Source organism: Globicephala melas, chromosome 10, assembly GCF_963455315.2.
Source record: "Globicephala melas chromosome 10, mGloMel1.2, whole genome shotgun sequence".
In the NCBI taxonomy this organism is placed as follows: Eukaryota; Metazoa; Chordata; class Mammalia; order Artiodactyla; family Delphinidae; genus Globicephala; species Globicephala melas.
Window position 1 is genome coordinate 3,291,783 of NC_083323.1, and position 23,723 is coordinate 3,315,505.

The window sequence follows — 23,723 nt, forward strand, 5'->3', positions numbered from 1 at the left end:
CGGAGCACAGGCTCCAGATGCGCAGGCTCAGCGGCCATGGCTCACGGGCCCAGCCGCTCCGTGGCATGTGGGATCTTCCCGGACCGGGGCACGAACCCTCGTCCCCTGCATCGGCAGGCGGAGTCTCAACCGCTGCGCCACCAGGGAAGCCCCAGTTAACCAGTTTTGACAGAAGTTGAAACTTGCCAGGAACCGAACGCTCTGCCAGCAGTCCCTCCTCATGTCCCCACCCCCGTCCCCTGGAAGCACGTGGCAGCGTGCCACTGATGTCCACTGGGTCTGGAGTTTCTCAGCTTCGCGGGCACAGAGAACAGAGTTGCCGGTCACACCCCCTGCACCCTGGAGGCCGCCCGGTGGCTCTGGCCTATTTATAGTGTCCTCATCCATCTTCTTTCCTTTTGATCTGGGCAGGGGTCGCTCGCTTTGAGGAGCTGCAGATCACAGCACGCTTGCCGGGTTCCAGCGGGTCATGACTCATCGCCGCCCGGCCCCGGCAAGGGCATTCCTCTGCCAGCAGGGCTGGGAGCCCCAGGGCTCGCCTGCTGCCCAGGTCAGAGCCAGTGCCCCCCTGTGTCCCCAAGCACCCCAGATGATGCCCAGAGCCCCCGTGACCTCAGGCCAGCTTCTCCCCTGAGGATCTTGGCTGACCCTGCAAGGAAGAGGCCTCTATGAAAAGAGGGTTTCCTTAGCTTGTCTTTTCTTTCCGACAAGACTGGTGACCAGGAGCCCTTTGGCACTGGTGGCTCCTCCAGGCTGGCACCTCCTGCCCGGAAGACCACACGGGTCTCAGTCATGCCCCTCCCTTGCCCCATCTCCCAGGCTCCAGATGGCCAAAGTCCCCCATGCTCCCTGGAATTGGGGTGGCCTTCCGTCCCCAAACCCTGCGGGAAGCACAGAGCTGGCCACTTCCTTCCTGCTTGGGGTCAGGCTTCGCCTGATGGACGGGGCAGCCCTCTGCCCCATGTCCTGCCCCGGCTTCCCCGAGGGGCAGCTCCCTCCCCTGTTCCTTGTCAGTTGCCCTTTCCACTGGCTCTGGGTGGCCAGAGCCTGGAGGCCTGGGCTGTGTTTCTAACACGTCCATGTAGCGGATGGCTGGGCTCTGGTGCTGTCGCTAAGGGGCTGGGGCGAGCGGACATCCCATCGCTGGAATACAGCAAAAGTAGCGGCAATCTTTCAGCCCCTGCTCCCTGGAGTTGGGGCATTCACCGGTGTCATTCCCCTCCCTGTGTCATGCTTTCGTCTCCGAGGCCCTGGGGAAAGGGACTCAGGCAGAGGAGGGGCAGAGGGACAGGGTTGGCTCCCAGGCTTCGTGACCTTGGGAGGGAGAGCTTTCTTTGTATTTTTCTATGTTTTAAGAAGATATAATTAGGATTGGGGAACTGTCTTTACCATCATTAATGGAATCATCTTGCCTAGCATCACGTGCCCATCTCCCCCTACCCCGGAAAAGTACTGCAAGTTGAGGGAGAGAAATACACAAGGAGGGGGTGCCTCCTGGTGCCCCTCTTCCCTCAAGAGGGACGTGGGTAGGTGGAAGCTTCCCGAGGGAGACACGGGGCCTCTTCCATCTCCGCCTCCCTGCAGCCCCCGAGGGGTGCCGCTCACGGTGCTTTTCACCGGACACTTTCCCACCTGAGTGTTTGAGCTGATGCACTGTGGCCCTTTAGTGGAGACAAAAAGGCTTGGTGGGGCGTCCCTGGTGGCGCAGTGGTTGAGAGTCCGCCTGCCGATGCAGGGGACGCGGGTTCGTGCCCTGGTCCGGGAGGATCCCACATGCCACGGAGCGGCTGGGCCCGTGAGCCACGGCCGCTGAGCCTGAGCGTCCGGAGCCTGTGCTCCACAACGGGAGAGGCCACAGCAGTGAGAGGCCCACGTACCGCAAAAAAAAAAAAAAAGGCTCGGTGGAAGAAGCACCGCGGTGTGATGCCCCCGGTGCGTCAGGGGAAGACGGCGTGGACGTGGGGATGCGGGGGGGGGGGGGGTAACGTGGATCACACACTGCCCGTCGCTGAGGCCAGCCTCTGGGGGAGCTTTGGCGTCTCTATTTCTTTCACGTGCCACTTCCACTCCACGGGCAAGTCCTGCTGAGTCCCCTCCAAACCTCCAAACCCCAGCCCACCTGCGGCCACTTCTCCCTCCTCCACGTCCCCCATCAGTCCCGCTCAGGATGCCTGTGCTGCGGCCTCCCAGAACCTCTCCAACCGCCTCCAATCAGCCAGCGTGATGGTTTGAAAGCATACGTCACCGCACTGCTCTCTCCTGCTCTCAGCTGCCTGACGCCTTTCTGTCAGACGCTCAGGAAAACCACAGCCCTGGCAGCCCAGGACCCCTGCCACTCCCTGTCCTCCGCCCACACCAGCCTCAAACGCCCCAGCACACACCCTCCGGCCTCAGGGCCTTTGCACTTGCTGTCTTCCCTGCCTGACTGTGCTTCCCACCGAAGTTCCCAAGGCCAGGTTCTCACCACTTCAGTCTCTGCCCCTTTGTCACCTGGCCAGGAGGTCCTTCCAGATCACCTCCCCCAGATAGCCCTCCCATCTGTCTCCATTATTCTACTGTATTTCTTTCACCTGAAGAGGAATATTTCCTTATATTTACTGTCTATATTCTCCCACAAGGATAATTGTCCATGAGGTCAGGGTGTTGCCTGTTGTATTCACCACGGTATTGAGCGGACATGGAATGAATGAACGAATGAATGAATGAAGGGAAGGGGAAGCCCGGGGCAGGGTACTGGGCAGCTGGGGGATCCCCTGCCATTGGCTGCTGGTTGATGAGGACGGTGATGGCATTGGGGAGGGGGCAAGAGGCCACCAGCTTCCCGGCCTCACCCCAATCCCACCCAGGGCACCTTTAGTGCCCTTTCCTGTACCCATCAGGAACCGAAGAAAGCCCCCAAGGAAAGTCCCCTGCGAGCCATTGATGACAGCATGGTTGTGGTCACGTTGTCAAAACATAAAAATGAAGAAAAATTTCAAAAAAGATTCTGTGTGCAATTTTGCAGAGAGACGCGCCTTGCCTTTTATTCTCCGCTCAAAGGGAAAGGAGGTTATTCAAAACAGTCCAAAAGTGGAAACGACGCAAATATCCATCAGGTGATGAATGGATAAACAAACCATGGTCTATTCATACAAAGGAATATTACTCAACCAGGAAAAGGAACGGAGCACCGACACAGGCTACAACCCAGGCGATCCTTGAAATCATTATGCTGTGGGGGTGGAGCCAGATACAAAAGGCCACGTGTCGTGTGATTCCATTGATATGAAATGTCTGGAACAGGCAGATCCATAGAGACAGAAGGTGGATTCGTGACTTCCGGGGCCAAGGGGAGAAGAAGGAGTGACCGCTAATGCACATGGGCTTCTTTCTAGGGTGATGAAATGTTCTGGAATTTGTTAGTGGTGACGGTTGCACAACTTTGTGAATAGGCTAAACAGCATTGAGCTGTACATTTTAAAAAGAGGGAATTTGTAAAACATATCTCTTAAAAAAAAAAAAAGAGGAACGTGAAGGAGAAAAATAATCAAGGTGAGACAATAGTGCTTCCCAGAATTGGCTTCGTGATAATGTTTGCGTGGGGAGGGGGGCAGGAAACAACGATGATGATGATGTCAGTAACAATGATAACAGAACAAGGATACCTACCACGTGGACTCTGGTGAAATGCTGAATCTTCAGGTGGTGTCCGTGTCCCCCTTTCCCATCTGCGCACGAAGCGGTCTCCCACTGGGGGCTGTTCCTGCCATTCGTGGCCTTCCTGGGTCCTTGGGAGACCTCTTCGGACCAGCCGCCTCCCCCAAATGCAGCACCTGTGCCTTCCAGGTGCTCAGGTACTGAGTGGACCTTCCTTGTCTGCCAGCTCAGGTCATTCTCTGGGGGCTGGTGACCAGACCCGGGGACGAGAAGACGGAGTTTGTGTTCCAGCAACGCCCACCCCATGCCGTGTGCTCTGTGCCTCAGTTTGCCAAGTGTCCTACAGAGTGGGCCCCCTCACCCTGCAGAGTCCTAGGAGCACCGGGCAGTGTGCCCGGCCTACTCAGGGTCAGCAGGGCCTGCACACTGTCGGGCCTGTAGTGCCTGCGTGTGCACGGGCCGCCCAGAGCTTGGGCCTGTTGCCATCTGTGAGCTTGATGGGCATCTGTGCTAGGTAGGGCAGAGACTGTGCTTGGCCACTAGAGGCCAGTGTAGCCTGAGGTGGGACTGGCTCAGTGTGTGGGGGGGCCAGGGTAGAGGAGAGGCACCTTGCCTCCCGCCGTGCCCCCCACCCCGGCTCCCCTAGAGTTGCAGTGGCAGCTTGGACATGAGACCTGGGCCCATCACCTCCATGCTCACAGCACTTCCAGTCAGTCTGGAGGTTGCGACTCCAAGCCCTGCCCATGCCAGCTTCCAGAACCTTCCAGAACCTTCTCAGAGCTGAGGCCTGCTGGTGATGGACCGGGCACGGGCTAGTCAGGTGCTGGCCTCTCAGGGAGCACCTGCAGGGGATGGCCTCCCTGGAGGGGCCTTCACCCAAGGTCCCCTGAGGCCACACATCCCAGGCTAAGGGCCTGGGAGCCCAGAAGAAACCCCAGCATTTGTATTTAGAGGCTGTGCAACTTCCAAGCAGAAAAACAATTCTCTTTTTTTGTCCTAACGTTATCTGGGTCTTTCAGGGAAGCGCGAGTACGTACAATGTGCTCCGTGAGGGTCTAAGTTCCCTCCATCCCCTTGCTTCCATTAACCTCTAATTAAGTCAAGGTCCTGCTTTTGTTCCATGTTTTAACTTTCACAATTTTCCCCAAGTCAAACCCCACCAAAGGTGAGGGGCACGGAGAGGAGGGGGGTGATGAACACTGCGCCCAAGAGGGTGTTCCCTCTGAATTCTAAAAAAAAGGGCGAAGTGGGGCCCAGGCCTGGACTTGCTTTTCCACTTTCACCAATAGGGTGTTTCTTTTAGCTCCTTCCTCTCTGTTTAAAGATTGGCCCAGGAATTTATTGTGTAAGGAACAGATTCCAGAATTCATGCGGGCTCTGGTTCAAGCCCCTGGCAAAAAGCGTTTTGAGCTCCTTTTTAGAACACGTACAACACTAGAAACCCATAACTTCTGCCTTTTTTTTTTCTTTTTTAATTTTTTTGGCTGTGTTGGATCTTCATTGCTGTGCGCGGGCTTTCTCTAGTTGTGGCGAGCGGGGGCTACTCTTTGTTGCGGTACGCGGGCTTCTCATTGTTGTGGCTTTTCTTGTTGCGGAGCACGGGCTCTAGGCACGTGGGCTTCAGTAGTTGTGGCACGCGGGCTCAGTAGTTGTGGTGCACGGGCTTAGTTGCTCCGTGGCATGTGGGATCTTCCCGGACCAGGGCTAGAACCCGTGTCCCCTGCGTTGGCAGGCGGATTCTTAACCGCTGCGCCACCAGGGAAGCCCAACTTCTGCCTTTTTTAAAAAATTCTATTTTTATTTTTTAAAAGCATGCGGTTCACGTGAAACACCTCAGGGGTGCATGCAAAATCTAAACACCAATTACGATTCACTGAGCCCGAGGAGGGGTGGCAGACCCTCCAGACGCACAAACAGTGGGAGAGGTGCGGCCTCTTTTTGCCAGCGGCTCTCAGGGGGACACAGGAGAGACCGCTGCGTTCCACCCACCCCCAAGGGAGAAGGGCAGGTGAACAGGACTCAGCCCCTCAGGTGGTGCTGGACAGGCCACCGCCATGTCGCACCCCTTCCCGTAGCCCCGGGCACGTGCCTTCCCCTCCTGGGCCCGGGATCACTTTCTACGAACAGTCTGGGTGGGCAGTGTCAGGAGCGAAGCACAGACCGCCCCGGAAACCCGGATGAAAGCCACAGCCCCTGCCTCTCCACAGGCACGGATGGTGCACACACCATGCAACTCACAATTTCAATCACATCCCTGGAGGCAGGGATGAAGCCCTGTGATCACGTGCTCCTTGACAGTGACACAACAGTCAAGGTTACCCACAGTAGGTCTGCACCTGAGCCGGGCCCAGGCCAGCCTCTTTCTGCAAAAGATCTCGTTAATCCTCCAACAATGTTAGGAATCTAGACTCTTGTTATCTCCAGTTAGATGAGGGGTTAGGCCCTGGCGACGCTTACACACCTAGATAGTGGCAGCCATTTCAGACTCGTGATTTCTGTCCTGCGGAAGCAACTGGGTCGCCCTGAAGTCGCGTCACAAGCCACAGCCTGTTTTTAATTCCTTCCTCCTACCCCCCTCGAAAATTCTGGACCGTGGCATGCATACAGAAAAGTACATGAAGCATGCATGTAGAGTGCAATGTAAGATCGCAAAGCCAACACTTGGCCAACCCTCAGGTGTGGAAGCGGCCATGCCCCGCTCCCCAGCCCTGCTCCTGACCACACTCACATCATGCCCTTGCTTTGCTTAACCTTTTCCCTGGCTGCACGCACGCTAAACAGTGTGGTGGAGCGCGCCTGCTTCTGACCTGTATCTGAATGGAACCATCATCTGTCTCTCGGCCTTTTGCTGGGCATCCCGTTAGCAAGGTCTGTCCCTGTGTTCCTCTCCCAGCCCCTGGGACCAGGAAGTGGGTCCCTGCGATTCCCTTGCAGCGGGCAGGTGTCTTATTCCAGGATAGCAAGCCTACACCCAAACTCATTCACTGCGTTTGAATTTTCAAAAACCAGCAAGGGCAGTGCAACAGAACCTTTTGTTGATTTAAACCCAACCCACCCTATTCAAGTCCCTGTTGCGAAATAAGCACTCTAGGGGTTCTCCAGCAGGGGTCCCGGGGTGCCCCCTCACACCGCCGCCTCCCCTTCACTCCGGCTGGGAGCTTTCCACGGTGAGGCCGGGATGGGGAGGGTCCTCCCAGCCTTCCTGACCCTAAAACTGCTGCCCTCTGACCCCTCCCAGGAAGACGAAGGCGCAGTCCGGGGAGGTCCTGAACAGCCACATTTAAGGGATGGACTTGCCCCTCCCCGCCAATTTCCCTGCTGGGCTTGCCAGTGGAAACTCCCAGATTAAAAGGGTCCAAAGCAAATCTACCTTTTAGGTCAACAATAACGTCTTCAAATCTTTGCTAATGGGAAGAGAATGTTTATATTTGGCTTCAACCCCAAAACATTGTATTCAGCAACTTTCAAAAATACTGGTCGAGTTTACTTACTGATTTATTTTTTTGTGCCCCAGCTCCACACCTATCTGCACCTCAGCTCGGAAATGCGGCGGCCGCCCCCAGGTCAGAAAAACCTGCTCTGGAAACGAGTGCGCGACATCTCCCACCCCGAACGCTGCTGGGGCCGGGAGGGGCCTTGTCGAAGCAGAGACTCCGCCCCGCTCCCCACCGCCCCAGACCGCTGGGAGGCCGACGGTCTAGAGTGGGTTCTGGCATCCAGAGCTCTACGGACGACAAGTGCATCTCCCCACCCGGCGGTGGCACAGTCCTAAAGCCCCGCCGGAGGAGGAGGGGTGTCTCACAGTACTAATCCCCCGCCCCCAGGCTGCACCCCGCAAGAGGTGGGGCAGGTACCGTTTAGTTCTAAAGCGCCACCACCCCCAATCTGCGCCCCGCAGGAGGCGTTGGTGTGCCTCTCAGTTCTAAAACTCCCTTCCCGGGCTGTTCCCCACAGGAGACGGCGTGCTGTCTTGGAGTTCTAAGTTCCCCCTCCCCTCGGTTCTCCGCTCCACGCCGCCTCCCGGCCCCGCGCTCGCGGCCGCCGCGCTGCGGCAGTAGCCGAGGGGCCCCGGGGCTGGACCGCGCGACCCCGAACGGAGCGCTCAGGCTGGTCGCACGCGCGGGAGACGAGCTCGCCTCCGCCGTCCCCAGCTCCGCCATCCCCAGCTCCAATCCCAAGTGTCAACCCGGACTGTTTTTCTTTTCGATTAAAAGTTTCGTTTTAAACCCAGTGGGACCCGAATCCGGTTAGCTGCCTATAGAATTTCAAAGTCCAGGGAAGTTTTGTCGGGTAAAGCACTTTAGCCTCCGGCATTTTGCTGTAACTCTGTAAGCGCCCCCCAGCAGCCGCCGCGGGGAGACCCGACCTTCTCCACGGAACCTCCGCACCCTTCCCTCTCCCCTCCCGGGTCCAACCCGCGCGTAGGCCGGGGCGGCGGACTCCGCGGATCAGTGTTGCCGGGTTGGGGTGGGGGGCTTTCGCCGCGCCCAGCACCCGACGAGTGGAGCCACCGCCTCACTTGCAGTAGCCGCACCAGGCCCCCCAGCCCGCCTTTCCCGGCCCTGCTCCCTCGGCCCCGCCCACCAGGGAGGCAGGGAGGGGAGGCCGCCCGGGAGTGAACCCGGCCCCCGCCCCCGTCACCGCTGCGCCCCCGCGTCTCCATAGCGATTCCCCCGGCGCGCACCTCCGGGCCGGCCCCCCGGCCCCCCGGCCCCCCGGTTTGAACAATACGCGGCGGGGCCGGGGGCGGGGCCGGGCCTGGCCAGGGGCGGGGAGAGCGCGGGCGCTGGGGGCGCGGGCCGAGCGCACCGCCCAGGCAGCAGCCGGCCGCCGGGGTCTGAGCAGCGCGGTGCGGCCCAGCCCGCTCCGGGAGCGCAGCCCTCGCCCCGCTCCGGGCCCGCCCTGCTTCCCACGCCGCCCTGCCGAGCCAGCGCGGGAGCCACCTGGAGCCACCTAGAGCCGCCGGCACCGCAGGTTGATGCGCGGCGCCCTCCCGGGACGCGCGGAGGAGCCATCTTGAAACCAACTTCGCAAACTTTCGCAAAGTGCTCTCGAAGTGGAAGCTGCGGGGGAGACCGGGAGCCCGGCCCCCGGTGTCCCCGCCAGGGCCCCCGGGGAGGCGGGGCGCGAGCCGCCCCGAGGGCCCGGCACAGGCCGCGCGGGAGCCGCCCCCCGGCCGCGCCGGGTGGATGCGGAGCCGCGCCGGGTGCATGGATTGTGCTCGGGCGCCCGGCTCGGGCTCGGGCTCCGGGCCATGGCGCCGCCGCCGCCGCCGCCGCCCGTGTTGCCTGCGCTGCTGCTCCTGGCTGCGGTCGCCGCCCTACCGGTGCTGGGGCTTCGAGCGGCCGCCTGGGAGTTGCGAGTGCCCGGCGGGGCCCGCGCCTTCGCCCTCGGGCCCGGCTGGACGTATGCGCTGGACGCGGCGCTCACGCCCCGAGCGCTGCGGGAGCTGCTGGACGTGAGCCGCGACGGGCGGCTGGCGGGGCGGCGGCGTGGGCCGGGCGCGGGGCTCCGGGGCTGCGCGCGCCTGGGGGGACGCCCGCTGCCGCTGCATGTCCGCCTGGCTGCCCGTAGCGCCCAGACGGCGCTGAGCCTCCGCTTGCGGGCACGCGCGCACGGTCCCGGTTGCAGCGCCCGGCCCCGGCGCGGGCGAGCTCCCGGCGCGGAGCTGCGCGCGCGGGCTGTGCTCACGGTGCCTGGCCCCGGCGCGGTGTTCTGCTTCCCGGGACCCGGCGGCGGCGGCGGGGCCACGCTGCACTCGGCGCTCGAGGCCCTGACCACTTTCCCCGCCTGCGGCTGCCCGCCGCGCGCCGGGTCCCGTTGCCCACGCCGCCCTGTCTGCCTGCCGCCTGGTGGCTCGGCCCGCCTGCGCCTGCTCTGTGCCCTGCGGCGCGCGGCCGGCACCATCCGGGTGGAGCTGGCGCTGGAGGCAGCCTCGGGGACACCCTCCCCATCGCTGTCGCCGCCAAGCCTGCCTCAGGTCGGGGCGGGGGCGGCGCGGCGGGCCCGGCGGGGCGCTGGCGGCAGCACTACCCCGCAGTTCCAGCTGCCCAGCTACCAGGTGTCGGTGCCTGAGAACGAGCCGGCGGGCACCGCGGTCATCGAGCTGCGCGCGCACGACCCGGACGAGGGCGAGGCGGGGCGCCTGAGCTACCAGATGGAGGCGCTGTTCGATGAGCGCTCCAATGGCTACTTCCTCATCGACTCCGACACGGGCTTGGTGAGCACCGTCCGCGCGCTGGACCGCGAGACCAAGGACACGCACGTACTCAAAGTGAGCGCTGTGGACCACGGCTCGCCTCGGCGCTCGGCCGCCACCTACCTCACCGTCACAGTCAGCGACACCAACGACCACAGTCCGGTCTTCGAGCAGTCTGAGTACCGCGAGCGAGTGCGCGAGAACCTGGAGGTGGGCTACGAGGTTCTGACCATCCGCGCTACCGACGGCGACGCGCCCTCCAACGCCAATATGCGCTACCGGCTGCTGGAGGGCGCGGGTGGTGTCTTCGAGATCGACGAGCGCTCGGGCGTAGTGCGCACCCGGGCCGTGGTGGACCGGGAGGAAGAGGCCTCCTACCAGCTGCTGGTGGAGGCCAACGACCAGGGCCGCAACCCGGGCCCGCTCAGTGCCACTGCCACCGTGCACATCGTGGTGGAGGACGAGAACGACAACTACCCCCAGTTCAGCGAGAAGCGCTATGTGGTCCAGGTGCCCGAGGACATGGCGGTCAACACGCCCGTGCTGCGAGTGCAGGCCACAGATCGGGACCAGGGCCAGAACGCGGCCATACACTACAGCATCATCAGCGGGAACCTCAAGGGGCAGTTCTACCTGCATTCGCTGAGCGGCAGCCTGGATGTGATCAACCCCCTGGACTTCGAGGCCATCCGGGAGTACACGCTGCGCATCAAGGCCCAGGACGGGGGCCGGCCTCCACTCATCAACTCCTCGGGGCTGGTCTCGGTGCAGGTGCTGGACGTGAACGACAACGCCCCCATATTTGTGAGCAGCCCCTTTCAGGCAGCCGTGCTGGAGAACGTGCCTCTGGGCCACTCGGTTCTGCACATTCAGGCGGTGGACGCAGACGCGGGTGAGAACGCGCGTTTGCGCTACCGCCTGGTGGACACCGCCTCGGCCTCCGTGGGCAGTGGCGGTGCTGGGCCCCAAGACCCCGCTTCGGCCGCGGACTTCCCTTTCCACATCCACAACAGCTCGGGCTGGATCACCGTGTGTGCGGAGCTGGACCGTGAGGAATTGGAGCATTACAGCTTCGGGGTGGAGGCGGTGGACCACGGCTCGCCGCCCATGAGCTCCTCCGCCAGCGTGGCCATCACGGTGCTAGACGTAAATGACAACGACCCCATGTTCACGCAGCCCGTGTACGAGCTGCGTTTGAACGAGGACGCAGCCGTGGGGAGCAGCGTGCTGACCCTGCGGGCCCTCGACCGGGATGCTAACAGTGTGATCACCTACCAGCTCACCGGTGGCAACACGCGGAACCGCTTTGCGCTCAGCAGCCAGAGCGGCGGCGGCCTCATCACGCTGGCGCTGCCGCTGGACTACAAGCAGGAACGGCAGTACGTGCTGGCGGTAACCGCATCAGACGGCATGCGCGCTCACACTGCGCAGGTCTTCATCAACGTCACCGACGCCAACACCCACCGGCCGGTCTTCCAGAGCTCGCACTACACCGTGAGCGTCAGCGAGGACCGGCCCGTGGGCACCTCCATCGCCACCATCAGCGCCACCGACGAGGACACCGGCGAGAACGCCCGCATCACCTACGTGCTGGAGGATCCCGTGCCGCAGTTCCGAATCGACCCCGACACCGGCACCATCTACACCGTGACAGAGCTGGACTACGAGAGCCAGGCCGCCTACACGCTGGGCATCACAGCTCGGGACAACGGTGTCCCTCAGAAGTCCGACACCACCTCCCTGGAGATCCTCGTCCTGGACGCCAATGACAACGTACCGCGGTTCCTGCGGGAATTTTACCAGGGCTCCGTCTTCGAGGATGCTCCCCCGTCAACCAGCGTCCTCCAGGTCTCGGCCACGGATCGGGACTCGGGCCCCAATGGCCGCCTGCTGTACACCTTCCAGGGCGGCGACGACGGCGATGGGGACTTCTACATTGAGCCCACATCTGGCGTGATCCGCACCCAGCGCCGGCTGGACCGGGAGAACGTGGCCGTGTATAATCTTCGTGCCCTGGCCGTGGACCGGGGTAGCCCGGTGCCCCTTAGCGCTTCCGTGGAAATCCAGGTGACCGTCTTGGACATTAACGACAACCCTCCGGTGTTTGAGAGGGACGAGCTGGAGCTGTTTGTGGAGGAGAACAGCCCGGTGGGGTCCGTGGTGGCGAGGATTCGAGCTAGTGACCCCGACGAAGGCCCCAACGCCCAGATCATGTACCAGATCGTGGAAGGCAACGTGCCTGAGGTCTTCCAGCTCGACCTGCTGAGTGGGGACCTGCGTGCCCTGGTCGAGCTGGACTTTGAAGCCCGGCGGGAGTATGTGCTCGTGGTGCAGGCCACGTCGGCCCCCCTGGTGAGCCGGGCCACGGTGCGCATCCGCCTCGTGGACCAGAACGACAACCCGCCGGTGCTGCCGGACTTCCAGATCCTCTTCAACAACTATGTCACCAATAAGTCCAACAGCTTCCCCACTGGTGTGATTGGCCGTATCCCGGCCCATGACCCTGACCTCTTGGACAGCCTCAACTACACCTTCCTGCAGGGCAACGAGCTCCAGCTGCTGCTGCTGGACCCCGCCTCGGGCGAGCTGCAGCTCAGCCCCGACCTGAACAACAACCGGCCTCTGGAGGCGCTCATGGAGGTGTCTGTTTCTGGTGAGTGGCCCTGGGGGCTCCGCGGGGCCACCTGGAGAGCTGCGGGGACCTGCCCCGAGCCCGCCCGGCTTGCCGGGGCGCAGTCAGGCAGGGCCCGGGTAGCTCTGGGGATTTGTGGCCTCCGGTTGGATGGTTGGATACCGCTAGCCCAGGACGTGCTCCTCAACCAGGCCGGGAGAGTGAGAGGGGCACCGCACTGCTGCCCTCAGCGTTTTTGCTGGGAGCAGGCCTGGGCTTTTTCAAGTTCAAGACCGGGGCTTCCTGGGCTTTTCTCAGAGGGTCTGGCTCCCGAGTTGTGCTGTGAAAACCTGGTCTCGGGGGTTATCTGAGCGTCTGGTTGGCTTGGTGATGCTATGGAGTCAGCCACATGCCTGTCTGGAAAGGTCAGAGGTCACCGTGCGCCCATGTGCCAATTCGTTCTTGGGTGGGACCGTTGGAAATTGCCGGATGGGTCCTTGAGTCACCCTGCAAGACAGCTGGAGTTAGTTCCTTTCGTGTGTCTTTTCTGTCTCCTCCAGGTTTTAACAGTCGGGCTTAAGTGTGCTCACCTGTGTGGGAGCTCTTTGAAAGCGCAGCCTCGTTTGATCTTGGCTTCAGCTCCTGGACGTGGACTTGTAATTTGGTTGTTACTCAGAGGCCTGCCTGGGTTGGTGGTGGAGCCAGTGTGGGAACCCTGCTTGCCCGCTCTGGGCTGGAGGGAGGATGTCTCAGCTCAGCCAGCCAGACCCAGGCAGTCAGGGGTGGGTCCTCCACGCTGCTGACCTCCCTGTGTCAGGTGGAGCTGCGGGGCCAGAGAGGGGGACAAACAGGAGGGCACGGAAGAGAGAGAGAAGGATTTGGCCGGGCCAGGGGGTGGATTGGGGAACAGTAAAGAGACCCTCAGTGACTCCTGCAGGCAGGTGACCTTAATTAGGAGACCAAACTATCACCAAGAAAGGTTAGGATCTGTGGGTTGAGTCAATGTTTCAGATGAATTGTTTAAACAATAAATTATTACAATACAGCATACCCATGGGAGCCCTGGAAAAATTAAAAAGTTAATTTTCTGATTTATTTTGTTTCCGCATTTGGCTGTAATTCTTTATTTACTAAGGATTGGGTAGCAAAGAGTTTCCAGTTTGCTTATAAAATCTGGAACGTACAGGTCCAGTTTTGAGGCCATGGGATACTGCAACATTGATGTTGTCAGCCTAGTCTGTCTGTAGGTGAATATTGTGGCTTTTGTGAAGTTGTGAATGTGTGTAGAGAATACGGATAGGCCTTTAAGGAGAATTGTCAACCAGGGTTATGGATTTTCCGAGCAGCAACAATTTTGAAAAAAGGTCTCTTTCACAAATTTCAATTTGCATTTTCTCTTTCTTTATCCCCCTGTACTGCTTTACCTGCTAGATAAAGCAGAGTGGATGGAAAATTTAGCCTATATAAAAATGACTTGGGGGGTACTTCCCTGGTGGTGCAGTGGTTAAGAATCCACCTGCCAGTGCAGGGGACACGGGTTTGATCCCTGGTCCGGGAAGATCCCACATGCCACGGAGCAACTAAACCTGTGTACCTCAACTACTGAGCCTGCGCTCTAGAGCCCGTGAGCCACTACTGCTGAGCCCCTAGAGTCACAACTACTGAGCCCGAGTGCCTAGAGCCCATGCTTTGCAACAAGAGAAGCCCCTGCTTGCCTCAACTAGAGAAAGCCTGCGCGCAGCAACGAAGACCTAACGCAGCCAAAAAAAAAAGACTTGGCAACATCATAGGGTTTTGAATTTACAAGGGCTATGGTGCTCTAGCGGGAATGGGTGCATGCCGGGAGCAGGGATGTTTTGTGTGTCTGAAACATCAGGAATGTGGCCTCCCCTATGATAGCTGGATAAAGGGTTTAAGATGGATTTTGTTCAAAAGAGGTTAGTGACTGAGGGCCATCTTGCCTACCGGGTGGAACCACAGCCAGGACCACAGTTGAAGGTGGGTTGGGTGCTCCATGCTATGATGTAATTGTCCCAGTGATCCAGTTTGGGCTTCCAGCCCTTGTGACGTACCCTCGTGTCAGTCAGGCACTGGGGCCTCATGTCCACCCTCCCAGATGGTGATGATCACCTTGTACTGGGTTCTGCCTGGATATCAAGCAGTTTTGTAAACTCTTTTACCTACACCATCACTTATTCTTCTGGTACCTGGGAAGTGAGTGGCATTCGGTGGCTGCCCATTGTACAGATGAAGAGACTGAGGCTCAGAGGTGTTACGTCACTTCCTCAGGGTCACATAGCCGGCAAGCAGAGGCGCCAGGCGTCCCCCCAGATCTAAGCAAAACAAGCTGGAGCTTCACACTCCCCTCTCACCTGAGAGAAGAGTTTTGTTTTTGTTTTTGTTTTTTTTCTGTACGCGGGCCTCTCACTGTTGTGGTCTCTCCCGCTGCAGAGCACAGGCTCCGGACGCGCAGGCCCAGCGGCCATGGCTCACGGGCCCGGCCGCTCCGCGGCATGTGGGATCTTCCCGGACCAGGGCACAAACCCGTGTCCCCTGCATCGGCAGGTGGACTCAACCACTGCGCCACCAGGGAAGCCCTGTTTTGTTTTTTTTTTAAATTGTATTTCATTTTAGTTACTTCTTTAAAATATAAATTTATTTATTTTTGGCTGTGTTGGGTCTTTGTTACTGCACGCGGGCTTTCTCTAGCTTTGGTGAGCAGGGGCTACTCTTCGTTGCGGTGCACGGGCTTCTCATTGCAGTGGCTTCTCTTGTTGCAGAGCGCGGGCTCTAGGTGCGTGGGCTTCACTAGTTCTGGCATGTGGGCTCAGTAGTTGTGGTGCACGGGCTTAGTTGCTCTGCGGCATGTGGGATCTTCCTGGGCCAGGGATTGAACCCGTGTCCCCTGCATTGGCAGGCAGATTCTTAACGACTGCGCCACCAGAAGAGAAAAGTTTTGAGGAATTAGTTGCTAAGCTGAATTGTTTCAGGGCCGAATCCTTGCCCTGGATTAAGTAGGCGCCTTGGGGTCCTATACAACCCTCTGACCATTTGACGACTATTTAATGCTTCAAAGAAAAAAATATTATAAACTATAGAACTATAAAATATGTAATTCCCAACAGCAAAGCAAAAAGGTCAGCCTTTGAATTAACCAGACTTGGATTCCTAGGTTTTTTAAAAGAAACAATGGGGAAAGCTGTGGTTTCAAACTCACAAGCTATTTTCAGTGAAGTGTGATTGGCTTCCCCGGGTTTACAGCCATACCCTGTGGCCTCTAGCGCATTATTACTGCCCTCGAGGTGCTGGAAAGCAGAGCCCATGGGTCTTCCCTAGTGGCGCAGTGGTTAAGAATCCTCCTGCCAATGTAGGGGACGTGGACTCGAGCCCTAGTCCAGGGAGATCCCACATGCTGCAGAGCAACTAAGCCTGCGCACCACAACTACTGAGCCTGCGCTCTACAGCCCGCGAGCCACAACTACAGAGCCGGTGTGTCACAACTACTGAAGCCCGTGCGTCTAGAGCCTGTGCTGTGCATCAAGAGAAGCCACTGCAATGAGAAGCCCGCACACCGCAATGAAGAGTAGCCCCCGCTCGCCAGAACTAGAGAAAGCCCGCGCGCAGCAACAAAGACACGACGCAACCAAAAATAAATAAATAAATAAATAAATAAAAAGAAGAGCCCAGCTGTCCACTAGGTTTTGTGGAAGCCATGCCAGGAAGGGCTGGGTGCCTCCAGAAATGGAGCCGCTGGGAAGGTGCACAGGATTGCGGGGACCGGGGCGGGGGTGGTGGGGTCGGGGAGGGGGATGGGGTATGTGGTACCCAAGATGGACATGCTTGGGAGGAGGGCAGCTCCTTTTGCCTGGATGGGGGCGTTAGTACAGTCATTGGACTGGGAGCAGGTAGTGTTGATGGTTTTATGTAGCCCACCAAGGACAAAACACTGAACATTTTCTGAATTCTGCGTATAGTCACGTTCAAATTGCTCCCGTTTTTAGATAACAGCCAGTGATACGTGGTGTTTGTTTTATATGTGACAGTTTTTTTTTTTTTAATTTTAAAATTTATTTCTGGTTGTATTGGGTCTTCGTTGCTGCGCACGGGCTTTTCTCTAGTTGTGTCGAGCGGGGACGACTCTTCGTTGTGGTGTGTGGGCTTCTCCTTGCGGTGGCTTCTCTTGTTGCCGAGCACAGACTCTAGGTGCACGGGCTTCAGTAGTTGTGACACGTAGGCTCAGTAGTTGTGGCTCACGGGCTCTAGAGTGCAGGCACAGTAGTTGTGGCTCACGGGTTTAGTTGCTCCGGGGCATGTGGGATCTTCCCGGACTAGGGCTCGAACCTGTGTCCCCTGCATTGGCGGGCGGATTCTTAACCACTGCAGCACCAGGGAAGTCCCTACATGGGACAGTTTTTGAATGAGATTTAAAATTCTACGGTAGGGGCTTTTGTACTCTGAATGTTTATAAGAGCCGTGTTTGCATTTTAGAAAGCAGCGTGGCTGATAACCCAACGGGACTGTCACATGTGGAGTCCCTTAGGTAGTTTTTCTAGATGTTGGTCATTTAGTAACACGGGCCTTTTAAATTCAACTTGAACGTGTGTGTCCCTGTGGGTGTCCAGCCGTGAGCTGCACATCATGGAACGCGGCATTTGGTGGAAAACGACCTCGTGCTTGTGGGCATGTGGGCCAGTGGGAGTGGGAAAAGTAGCATTTTGCGGGGTAAAAATGGGGCCATGAGTCATTCAGACGTGTCAGAAAATACTGGAAGTCGTGAAATAACAAGATTGAATAACTTTTATCCGTTTACTCTGGTGGGGACTCAATGGGATAAAGCGTCCAGGCTTGATAAAGTTTTAAAAAATGTTTGCTGAGTTAAATACAGGATATCGTAGGGACTGTGATGGCCAACGAGGAAGCAGGGACGTGGGCATCGTACCAGGCAGCGTCTGGAGGCAAACATTCTGCTACTCTGCTGAATCTTACCCTGTGGAAAAGGGTCAGACCAGCTTAAACCACGTCAGTCGTCGAGCTGGATTCTCCAGTAACGTAACTTACCCCGGAAGAGTTAGGTACTTTGGGAAGCTAGTTAACTGTCTCAGCGCTTTAGTATCTGGAGGTAGTCACTTGGTAATATACTTTCAGAAACACTGGCTCAGAAACAAGGGAGTGTTTATTTGTTTATCGAGCGCCTACTCTGTGCCAGGCCTACTGTGTGCCAGGCCCTGGAGAGGGAGGTTGGGTGGGAACAGTCGATAAACAGGGAAGTGAATTCAAGGGGAGCGTGGGCTGGGGACTCCCCTGTGCCAAGGTGAGTGTGATATGCCTTCCCGCCAGCTGAATCCCCTCCCCCGCAGCTGAGCTGCTGAGGGGGGTGGGTGGATGGAGGGGATTTGGGGGGTTAGATGGTGAGATGTGGAGGTGAGGGTCGGGTTGATCAGCCCACGTGCTCCTCGTGCTAGGACCCTCCCCCACTACCCCCGCACCCCGACCCTGTGCTACCTGTCTGCTCCCGCAGCAGCCTCATCGGTGGAAGGTATCGTCTCATCGAGGAGCAGACCAGGGCCCCCAGAGGCTCGACCCCGCGTCCAGGGCGCCCGGCTTGTGTAGGCAGCTTTGGGATTTGAACCTGGGATGGCGGCTCCCAAGCTGTGTTCTCTCAGGCTGTGCTTTTGGGAACATGCAGATGAACATGGGGTGAGGATGTGCGTGCACCAGGGGAGGACCCTGAGGCCACTGTGGACCCCGTGCAGCTGGGCACCTTTGACCTTGTCGTGAAGACGGTTGGACGTACGGGTCTGGGCAGGCGAGACCAGCTGGGGCCACAGCCAGAGGTGGTGAGCGTGGCCTCCTGGGTGACAGAGAGGACCATCATGGCCGCAGGGGTGGAGGGCACTTGGGCAGTGGACCCCTGTGATGGGGACATGGGTCAGGTGCAGCCTGGGGGCGCCCAGGCAGGCTGGACCTGCATGAGAGCTGGAGCTGGAATAGCCACCCGCAGGAGGACAAAACCAAGGGTCCGAGGCCCTGGAGGCTGAGGGAGTGTGAGGGCCTGAAGGGGGTCACCAGTGTTCAGGGAGCCTCAGGACAGAGGTGTGATTGGGTTGGCCAAAGGGAGGTCCTTGATGGTCTCCGTGAGAGCCGGGGTGTTGTGGGGCTTGAGGAGCAGAGGACTGAGTGGCCGGGTGTGGGGGAAGCTCAGAGGGAAGGTGGGATGGCCATGGGGACCCAGGCAGAGTTGACAGTCAAGAGGGGTTGACCAGTTAACGTGCACAGCCGTCCTGGCCTGTCCTGCAACGCTGCTGCTTGCGCAGGTGTTCATCTGTCCCAGGCGCTGGCACCTTTGGGGGGCGCTGGACTGGGGGGATAGGCCTCAGTGGCAGTCAAAGGCCTGCTGTGACCAAGCTGAGTGTCGATGGGGCTGCAGGAGTCGGGGCGGGGACGGCAGCGTCCGCTTCTCTTTGAGTCACGGGACCCCTGATGCGGGAACAGGAGTGCAGGGGCGGATGGGCAGGGGCTGAAGGCCACAGGTGACCTGACTCACAAGGACCCAGCTGTCCCCATCTCAGCACTGCCTACCTGGTGACATGAGGTCTCCATCTGTCCCCACGTACCAATGAGGGCGACAGAGAGACTGTTTTTCTTAAATCCGGGAAACGTTGCAGCCACATGAGCCCTTTGGAAGGAGGGGTGGCACTGATATCATACCTGGAAAAGCGACTGGTGTTGGTGATGCCACAAGTCTGTCCAGAACCTGGTGTCACTGTTGAAAGTCCACTTTGGTGTGGGCTGCTGCATGCACCTGTCCATTTGGACACCTGGGAGCAGAAACCCGTTAAGGAACCAGGTGGGTGGGAGGATGGGTGCCGGGGCCCTGGTAGCAGAGTCTGTGCCCCCCGGGGCGTGTAGTCTGGCTGGGCCGCCGGCACTTGCATGCAGACAGAAATAGATTTTATCAAGGAGGGCAGAGAGTGCGGAAAATATTCTGAAGATTGGCTTGATTCTTTTCAACTCACAGCCTTGGGGGAAAATAGTTTTCGGTTTTTTCTTCTTCTCTAACCTGAGCACGTAGGTTCTTATCAAAGCCCTTCTTGGATATTGGGTGGAGGAGGGATAGCAAATAACCCTCTTCCTTTCTGCATGTTTGTTTTGTAGGGGTAACCGGGGTAACTCGGGTTAGGGACCCAGGTTGTGGTGGACAGAGGGAAGTAGCCTTTTGTTCTTGGGGACAACGGGCCCCCCTCTGCTTTGCCCTGTAGGCCTGAGACTCGGCACACAGTAGGTGCTCAGCAAATCTGTGGATAATTTATGGAATGATCCAGAGGGGTCCGGGGGGAGGGGCCACGTGCCAAGGCCAAGGGCTCCTCTTCTGCCTTCACTTAGAGGACAGATGCGGGGGGGAGGGGGCCTGTGCGGAGGACAGGCCACTCTCAGTTCCTTCCACGCTTGGCTGGGGGCTTAGCACCGGGTGGAAGGAATGGGCTGTTTTCAGGAGAACTCCAATGGCTGAGTTCTGCTTTTGCTTCAGGTAAGAACTTGCGGCTACCTGGCTCATCACCTTTTTGGGCGTGAACATTCCGAAGCTGGGAAAAGCCCAACAGGAGGCTTTATCATTTTCATCACTCTGTTGAGTGTCTCTTGATGTCCTGGATAAAGGCCATGGTTTTTTCTTAAACACACAGACACGCACGTGTACACATATACACAGGTACACATGTACGCATGTCTACACGCGAACAGACCCACACATGGTTTAAACAACTACTTTAAAGGCAAACTATGTTACAATAACCTTGCCTTCCACCCACTGCACTACTGGGTTTTTTGTTGTTGTTGTTGTTTTTTGCGGTAGGCGGGCCCCTCACTGCTGTGGCCTCTCCCGTTGTGGAGCACAGGCTCCGGACTCGCAGGCTCAGCAGCCATGGCTCACGGGCCCAGCCGCTCCACGGCATGTGGGATCTTCCCGGACCGGGGTTCAACCGGGACATGAACCCGTATCCCCTGCATCGGCAGGCGGACTCCCAACCACTGCGCCACCAGGGAAGCCCCTGCGCTACTGGGTTTTAACCTTTGCCATCGTGGTGGAGGGCATGTGGGCCAACACAGGGGGTCCCTCGGAGCTGGGGGCCTTGTGCAGGGTTTGGGAACGCACGGAGGATGGGGGGCCCCGTGGAAGGGGCATCGTGCTAGCCCTTGGCCGGCGGACGCCGCTATGTCAGATCCTCAGCGCCTGGCAGGGCGGCAGCTGAGGCTGCAGGGAGTGGCCTTGTGGGCACCTTTCCACGTGCTTTTCCGTTGGAGCTGCCGGTGCAGGTGAACTTCAGGTGAGCAGGTGAGCTGGTGTCCTTTCTCCATGAATCTTGTGGGCGAGGTGACAGTGCCTCCATTTTCTAGGCAGGAACCTGAGATGGGCTGCCCCGCCCCTCATCTGTCGTCACGTTTCCTGAAAGGGTGGACACTTCCGGGTCCCCGAATGCCTTGTGCTGTCTCTGGGGAGCTGGGGGGTTATGGCCCCCCTCCCTAACCGCTCCCCTCCCTGGCCGGGCCCCCTTCCTCCTCTTTGCTGTGGCTTCACGGTCCGGGGTCAGTGCCTGGCCCTCGAGGACCAGGCGGCCCACGGTGCAGGAGGCTGGCCTCAGAGCCGGACGGGGCACCTGCGCTGGTCACGTGAGAGCACGGCCACCACGCTGTTCCGGCTTGTGTGCTTGGACTCTGCCTGCGTCATCTCTCTGGGGTCTCAGAGAACCCTCATTTCGCAGCGGAGAGACTGAGGCCGGTGAGCTGGTGGTGGGGAGGGCCGGGCCCAGACCCTGGTGTCTGAGCGCTCTAACTACTGTGGTGACCACCCCCTTCAATCCCCACCTTCGGCCAATGGCTGAGCCCTGGAAGGGGGAGCCCAGGTTTGGGGGTTCTGAGGATGGAAGCTTGGTGCGAGTGACCACATTGCCCAGAACAGGAGGGCTGAGGGCCGTGTGTGCGTCAGGCCTGATTCCACGGGAGCATTCGGCCCTTCCCCCCTCCCTCGGATGAGCAGGGTGGGGAAGCAGGGGGTCCTGGGGAGCTGTGCCCAAGTCTCTATGGGGTCTTCTGTGGTGGAGCTGTGTCACAGGAAAGTGTGGAGTGCAGGACCGGTGTGCACCAGCTGCAGGGAGGAGCCAGAGCCAGTGCAGGGGTCAGAGCCACAGGCAGGGGAGGTGGGCACGGATGAGCCCACACAGAGCAGCTGTCTGATGTGCCCTCGGGGCGCCTTCCGGCTCCAGGAGCCGGCTCCTCTTTCCCTCCCACTTTCCCTCCGTCTGTCAATCAAGAGTTTTCTCTCATTTCTTATAACCTGTCTTTACTGCTGGGTCTGTAGCTTTCTTAGCTTTTTAGGATTTTCAGAATACCCGCTCTAAATTATACTTCATTAAGGCAAGCTAACAGCAAGTAGTCATATGCTCTGTAAGCATTTGGAGATAAGAGCTTTCTTGCCAGGCAATATACTTTTATCAGTGAGTTGGTTTTTTTTTTTTTTGGCTGCTCCTTGTGGCTGGCAGGATCTTAGTTCCCTGACCAGGTATCAGACCCTTGCTCCTCGTGGTGGAAGCGCAGAGTCCTAACCACTGGACCACCAGGGAGGTCCCTGTGAGTTGATTGTTGCAGGACCGTTTCCACAGCGTGAAGTAGTTCAGCTTCTGTGCAGCCCTGCGTTGGAAAAGGCCAAGTGCGGCCACCCTCCCAGCAGCCGTCCTTCTGTGTTGTGACCCATCTCCAGTATTGGGGGGAGCATGAGGGAGGTTCCACTGGCGAGGAAGCCCGGGTGGCATGCCCTCGTGCTGATTGCTGACACTGGTCCGGATGGCCCTCTCTGGGCCTTGGTGCCCCATGGGGGTGGGGGTGGGGTCATTGCCCAGGACCCTCCTCTCGACTCCTACCCTGTATCATTCTGTAAGTGAAGGGTCCAGCCTGGGCTGTGAGTTGGGAAACCTCTTTCTTGCCATGTACCGTGCAGGTGCTGAGAAATGATCACGTTTAAAAGCTGTTACGAAATCCTTTCATATCCAGTATCTGATAAGGGAATATTATCCAGAACATGTAAAGAACTCCTGCAACTCAACAGCAGAGAAACAACCAACCAGATTACACAACGGGCAAAGGACATGATAGACATTTCTCCCAAGAAGAGAGCCGGATGGTCCAAAGGCAAAAGATGCTCACCACCGCTGATCACCAGGAAAACGCACATCAGAGACACGGTGGGACACCACCTCAGACCTTTAGGATGGCCGTTACGACGACAAAGCAAAGCAGAAAGCAGCAGGCGTTGACAAGGGTGTGGAGGAATCGGAGCCCTTGTGCCCTATTGGGAATGTGAAATGGTGCAGCTGCTGTGCAAAACAGTGGGGTGGTTCCTCAGAAAGTTAAGCATAGAATTGCCACAGGATCCAGGAATTCCGCTTCTGGACATACACCCAAAAGAAGTAAAAGCAGGGACTTAAACAGATATTTGCACACCCGCGTTCATAGCAGCACGATTCACGGTAGCCAAAGGTGGAAGCAACCCAAGTGTCCACTGAGGGATGAACGGATGAGCAGAAGTGGTCTCCACATACCACGGAATATTATTCAGCCTTAAGAAGGAAGGAATTTCTGACACAGGCTACCACGTGGATGGACCTTGAGAACATTGTGCTCATTGAAATAAGCCAGACACAGGAGGACGAATATCGTAGGATTAGTTGAGGTTGCTGGGGTAGTCACATTCGTAGAGATAGAAAGTAGAATGGACGTTACCAGGGCTGGGGAAGAGGGAATTGGGGGGGTGTTTGTTTGATGGGTATAAAGTTTGTTGGATGGGTATAAAGTTTCAGTTTTGCTGGATGAAAAGAGCCGTGGAGATGGCTGGGGGTGATGGTGGCACAGTAACGTATTTAATGCCGCTGAGCTGTACACTTAAAAATGACTACGGTGTTAAACTTGACGTGCATTTTACCGCAGTTAAGAAAATGCCAACAAAGCAAAACTGTTCCGGCCACTCAGGTGCTGGACAAGTGGAAGCAGGTGCCTTTGCCTTGTGGTTCCCCCCACCCCCACCCCGAGACCTGCGCCCTGATCCCTTTGGTCTTGTCCTGGGTTGTGATGGCCCCTTCTGCAGAGCCCGGGTGTCTCACTCTTTGTGTTTCTGAGTTCAGCCTGTGGCTTGACATCGTTCACAGCAAAAGGGGCAGGTACGTTAATATAAATTTGGGGTCTGGTACGTGAGTAAAATCTGTTTGGTGTTTAACTGTATGTTAGAAG

At 58.3% G+C, this 23,723-nt stretch overlaps 1 protein-coding gene across 2 annotated transcripts in view; it reads left to right on the top strand.

Moving 5' to 3' along the window:
- Positions 1–9,660: 9,660 nt before the first annotated feature.
- The window catches only part of CELSR1 (cadherin EGF LAG seven-pass G-type receptor 1), a 147,245-nt gene continuing 133,182 nt past the window's right edge, over positions 9,661–23,723 (top strand). For both annotated transcript variants that reach the window (XM_060306423.1, XM_070046478.1), the window contains exon 1: positions 9,661–12,488. In XM_060306423.1, coding sequence (XP_060162406.1) covers positions 9,794–12,488 — 2,695 coding nt within the window. In that variant the 5' untranslated portion in view covers positions 9,661–9,793. The remainder of the gene's footprint in view (positions 12,489–23,723) is intronic.